The sequence below is a fragment of the Chenopodium album genome, chromosome 12 (genome assembly GCF_948465745.1).
Source record: "Chenopodium album chromosome 12, dcCheAlbu1.1, whole genome shotgun sequence".
Lineage (NCBI taxonomy): Eukaryota > Viridiplantae > Streptophyta > Magnoliopsida > Caryophyllales > Amaranthaceae > Chenopodium > Chenopodium album.
The window spans coordinates 41694247-41700270 of NC_137845.1; the positions used below are offsets into that span (position 1 = coordinate 41694247).

A 6024-nucleotide genomic window follows, 5' to 3' on the forward strand; every position below is an offset into this window, starting at 1 on the left:
TAATTATCATTCCTAAGGTCATTAGGATTGATTTTAATCTTCTAGAATAATCTAGAAGGTTATTTTAAGTTGTAGTGGGATTAGGATTAATAATTATACCCTTTAGAAAAAAAAAAGGAATTTTATTTTGGAATAAAGCAAGCAAGTGTTTTAAGAAAGATTAAATCTGATTTTAAAAGATAAGTACGGACTTTAATTAATCTAATTTAATTATATTAAGGATTCCGTACAGATTTTAGATAACGCGTTCTCCATCGCGAAACGACAGGACCCATCGCGAAACGACAGGACCCATCGCGTCCCGATAGAGTTTGTCGCGCTGCAATGGAACCTGTTGTGCCGCGATGGAAGTAGCTTTACTACAAATCGAATTCGATCTTTTTCTAATCGTTTCGGGACTATTTTCTCTAAAAATAGGGTCGTATTTCCTCGTTTTCAATCATCAACAATCATTTAATTCTATTCTCTTCTCTCTCTTGAGCAATAGCTTATTCTTTCTCCCTCTTTCTAAGCCTAGCCTTTTCAAAACACAATACCTCATTCACGAGTCTTAGACACACCTAGCCAAATTCGAAGTTGCCTTCGCCCTAGACGTGAAAGGTTGATAATTTCTGAGGGTTTGGTCCCAAATCCCTATTTCAATTATTTAAATTAATTGTTTGATTTAATATTTTCATTGAAGTTACTAACGTGTGTATTATTTTGATAGAAAGAGCTACGAGGCAACAAAGTAAGTTGTTTTATTGCTTTATTCCCTTAGAGAGCATGTTTATATTATTTTAATTCCTAGTATCATGTTAGGATGTCTTTTATTGCTTTCTAGTATCACGCTTAGGTTGCTTCCTATTTCTTCTATCATGCTAGTATCATGTTAGGGCTAAAGCTTTGATCTTTATTGTTTAGTGACATGCTAGGATTTGTTATTAATCATGTTGGTATCATGCCTAGGATCTTGCTAATATTATTATGCTTTATTGAGAATATTATTTTGATGATTCAATATATTATTATGTTGCTTGATGTATATTATTGTTATTGTTTGATCACGCTCTCTGTTGTAGGTTTAAAGGGAATTTGTACTTGAAGTCATGCTTAATAAGATAAAATAATTTTATTTAGGCTAATATGATTTTAATTCAAGTGATCGCCAATAATAGATTTGTTTGTGCATTAATATTCAACCAACATAGATTAAACAGGTTTAGGATTAATATATTGTTTGTATGTTAGTCAGAAAGCGCACATGAATATGAGAATAATGAAGTAGAGGCCTATTTTTAAGGTAGGTTCAATCTCTTTTAGGTTGGATTTGTACCTTCATCCCCGAATATCCAGTCATGGTTCCAGACCACTATGGAGTTAGCGATCTCATGGATCGTGAAGGGGTGTAACCTTCACCCTGTGAACGGTTTACAAGTTCCTAAAACTTGTTGGCAACTCTTTTGCTCTAGCTTCCTTCCTTTTGGACGCCACCATGCTTAAGTGTATGATCACAGTGGGGCTCAAGTGTGGGATACTTGAAATATTCTCTACATAAGGGTATCCCAATCCGAAGCTTCAATGGTAGGAAAACAGTCCAATAATAGATGATGGCCTGTAAAATCCCGATTCTCTTCTTGAAAAAGCTGACGCCAATACTCAACAACCAAGGCCTTCACTTCATTAATTTTTATAACCCAATCACCATCAGAGTTTTGGAGGGTATCAATCCGATTTCTTTTTCTCCGAATTACTGTAGATAAATGGAAGTACTTTGTATTGCGATCACCATCGCAAATAACATCCATTCTTGATTTTTGGAACCACAAAGTTTCTTCTTAATCAAGAATGTCATCGAGCTGCTTTCTCAGGTCGGATTCGGTCTTAATTAAGTGAGGGTATCTACCCTTCACAAGCTCTCTTTGAATCCCTGCCATCCTAGCCATCAACTCCTCCTTCTTTCGAAAAATATTGTGAAAGACCTCACGATTCCAGTGGTTCAGCTTCTCTGAAAAGATCTTCAAAAAAGGAATAATAGGCACATCATTACGCCAATTTGCGAGGACAAATTCCTCAAATTTCTCATGGTGTAACCACGCCGCTTGGAACCGAAAAGGTTTTAAGCTTGAGGTTATTGGAGCAAAGCCTGTAGTACTTATCAAAATTGGACAATGGTTGGAAGCGGTACGAGGAAGATTTCTCAAGGCCCCTTCACCAAAACACAATCTCCATTCATCATTGATCAAGCCCCTATCAAGTCTTGCAGATTTAAATGTAGCAGGAGAGTTACCTCTAAACCAAGTATGCTCTGGACCGGAGCACCTCATATCAATAAATCCATTATTTTCAATCCAATTAGAAAATTCCATACATCTCCGTTGCATCTCTGAACCACCATTACCATTCCTTTCCGACATATTAGCAGTATCATTGAAGTCGCCAGCCATCAACCATGGATCCGTAAAGGCCCCCTTGATACGCTCTAATTCTCTCCATAAATCTTTCCTCAACGTGCTATTTGGGCTAGCGTATATAGCTGAAAATAATCATGGGGTCTCTCCTCTTTTCTCGATCAGAACAGTAAGATGTTGGGTGTGATTACCATAAAGGGTAACCGAAACTTCCTCGTTTCTCCAGAAAACCCAAATACCACCGCTAAAACCTTGTTCTTCCACCCTCACCTGACCAAAGAAATTAATTTTCTCACAAATTTTGTCTGTTTCTTGGCCCCTCATATGAGTTTCCACTAAAGCCATCACAGTAGGTCGATTAATTCTGACAATGTCACGAATTGCAGCTAGTTTGTTACCAGCTCCTTGTACATTCCACACTACAACTTTTGTGGACATATTAAACATAGGAAAATTAGGGTAACAATCGTACACACTCGATGGAATGTTAGGCAGAATTTTCACGAACTCCTCTCTCAGAGCTCGCATCGGTCCAGCCGTCTCCAAGAGTAACTGAAACATGGCCATCAAGTCCGGAGGATTGTGTTCCGGAGGGAGATTGGAAGTCACTTGTAACTCCACCTTGTTCGCCACTGGATGAACTAAAGCCATCACCGGACCCTCCATCGGGCTGTCTATGAAAGTTTCGAAAATTGGAGGTATCTTGACTTCGAGGGTAATTGGTAAGTTCAGCATGATTATGAATCTCCGCACTTTGAACCACAAAATTTTCAGAACCAGGGGAAGTAGAGTTCTCTATATGGTTATGCAACTCTAGAAGGGTAGAATCTTTCCCTAAACTCGGATCCAAATTATTCAAGGAAATCTTCGGTTTTTTAGAATCTTTTTTTCTTAAAAACATTATTTCCAGAAGGAGCTAGTTTCTTATCATACGGAGTAAGAGGAGTTCTAGGAATATTTTTATCCTTTTTTTCCCATCAAAGAAATCTTTTCCTTAGATAAAATATCTTTTTCTATCTTAGAATTAAGATTTCGATCCTTTTCAATATCCTTTCCATCTTTCAAATATTTTCCTAGATCCACTGGTGAATCAGTCATATCTACATCCTCCTCACGAATTGAGTTCTCCACAAGGGAAGGGCTCCCTTTATCTAAATTTACCTCATCTTCTCCAAGGCTAGTTGCCGAGCCTGATACAGGTGTATCTTCTTCCTCCAAATTCACAGTTTGGTTCTTACTAAGCTCTTCCTCTAAACTCTCCATGTTGTTCTCATCTTAATTAAGAATAGCAAATCTAGAACCTCCAACTATTTCTTTAGCACCACCAGCATTCACAGCAGTGACCACCTTATCATGTTGAGCTTTAGGAGTATTTTTCATAACCTTAGGATCTTTCGGCCCTTTATAACCTTTCTCCCCACTCTGCTTCTGATTCTGCTTTCTATTAGTTCTCTGAACTATCATCCAAGACCCGTACTTGACTGATTCTTCAAGTCTCTCTTCCACTGTCTTATTTCCTATAGCACCATTGCTTCTTCCAGTAGGATTTCCATTAATATGCTAGTAGCAAGGGCTTGCCCATTGTTACTATTTAGAGCTTCACAATCCTCCTCCTTATGGACAAATTTTCCACATTTATAGCATATCATTCGAAGTCCTTCATACTTTATCTTCTAAACTCTACCATTCATTTTAAATTTCGAGAGTAAAGGCTTAGTCAAATCCACTTCAATGCTAAAGTGAACAAATTGACCCCGATCTTTAGACTCGATATTTCTATCAATCCTCATAACCTTGCCAATTTTGGATCCAATTTTATATAAAAATTGTCTGTAAAATTATTCAATAGACAATTGGGGAATCCGAACCCAAGTAGTGAGTTTTGTAATTGGTTCACCATCTGGAACAAAATTTGGGATCCATTTCCGAATTGTCAAGTAACTATCCCCAATGATCCATGGCCCCTGTGTGAGTACTTACTCATAGTCTGCCATATTATTGAACCTGACAATGTAGTAAGCATAACCTACATCCGTAAGGGCAATGTCTCCTTTTAAATTCCACTTCAATCGAAGTTTTTTAATCAATATATCATAGCTTAATCTCCTGTCAAAAATCTTAATAATTAGCGCATTTTTCCATGGTTCACGCAACCTCCTCTTCTCCTCCTTTGTCAAGAGAATCGTGGGGCAACTATCATCATCAGAATCACAATCAAGGGGGATATCATCATCAGATATTTCATCCTCCATCTCCCATCCTCAAATAGGGGATTTTCTCTATGGCCGGCGCCACCAGCAGCCTTGACATATGAAATTGGGGTAGGAACCCTAATTTGCCTCTGAGTCACAATAGGATCAGCTTCTGTTTCGGGGACAAAATCTATGTCCACATCATGTTCATGGATTGGAGCTTGCGAATCAATTCGCTTGAATTTTTTGTTAGATCTTTGGAGAAGATCGTCTTCCTCACTTGAAAGCCCTAGTTCTCGACGCTCGCTCTCGCGGTCGCTCTTTCTCATTTTATTCAGGAGGCAACTTTAATAAATTCTTACAACAACAATAATACATATTCTAATGAATAACAAGAGTTTTCGAAAGAAAAAAAACATGATTCCATACCTTATAAAAAGTATGATATAACTCTAAGGGCCTGTTTTGATAAATGAAAACAACTAAAATGAACTAAACTGATTGGAGCTAAACTGAACTGAAGTGAACTGAACTGAATAGAGCTAAAATGAATTGTTTATGAGAGAAGGAAATTAGGAACTGAACTGGATTGAACTGATTGGAGCTGAACTGAACTCTACTGAATTGAACTGAAATTAAGTTGAACACAACATGCCCTTATAAATATTGTTTGAACAAATATATCCGCTAAAATGTTTATTTACTTATTTGCCCTTGTTAATGTTAATTGTCACTCTTTAAAGAATATTGTGTGGACATTTATACCCCTATCAATATTTATTTAAATATTTTCCCTCATTAATATTATCAACAACTACATTTGTGATTTAAAGCTAAAACAAAAAAGCTCCGTAGACATGGCAAGTTATAGCACGCGTATCACGCGCATTAGCTACCCTAGTTAATTTAAATGTTAAGATAACAAATTCATATTATTTTGCCTATTATTAACACCAGATTTGAGTCATCACAAGTAAGAGCTCTGTTAGATATTATGTAATTTTCCAAACTTGCAATTTTGTTGTTGTTGTTTTAGAATTAATAGACTCTTCATTATTATTTCCACTACTTGAGCAAAGAGATTGATCATATTCATTTGGATTGTAATATATCCTATATGTATCTCTTTCATCCTCAACATCATGTTGTGTATAAATATTTTATATGAATAGAAAATGAAAACATAAAATAAAAAGTAAAAATGAACGGTTGGAAAACTGCTTAATTTGATTAAAATAACTTTCAAATATTCTTTATTGAGATTTTATAAAATACTTAATTGAGATTGCCTAATTTGATTGTAATAACCTTCAAATATTATTTATTGTGAGTCTATAATATTTAGTTAGCACTGTCTAATTTGATTGTAACGACTGTTAAATTAAATATTCTTTATTGGAACACTATAATATTTAATTGGAACTGCCTAATTTAGTTTGAAT

At 36.0% G+C, this 6024-nt stretch overlaps 1 protein-coding gene across 1 annotated transcript; it reads right to left on the reverse strand.

Annotated features, from left to right (window-relative positions):
- Positions 1-1817: 1817 nt before the first annotated feature.
- LOC145571185 (uncharacterized) lies at positions 1818-2396 on the reverse strand. The gene has a single exon (XM_081630259.1). It carries the CDS (start codon positions 2394-2396, stop codon positions 1818-1820), a length of 579 nt encoding a protein of 192 aa, XP_081486385.1.
- Positions 2397-6024: the final 3628 nt, after the last annotated feature.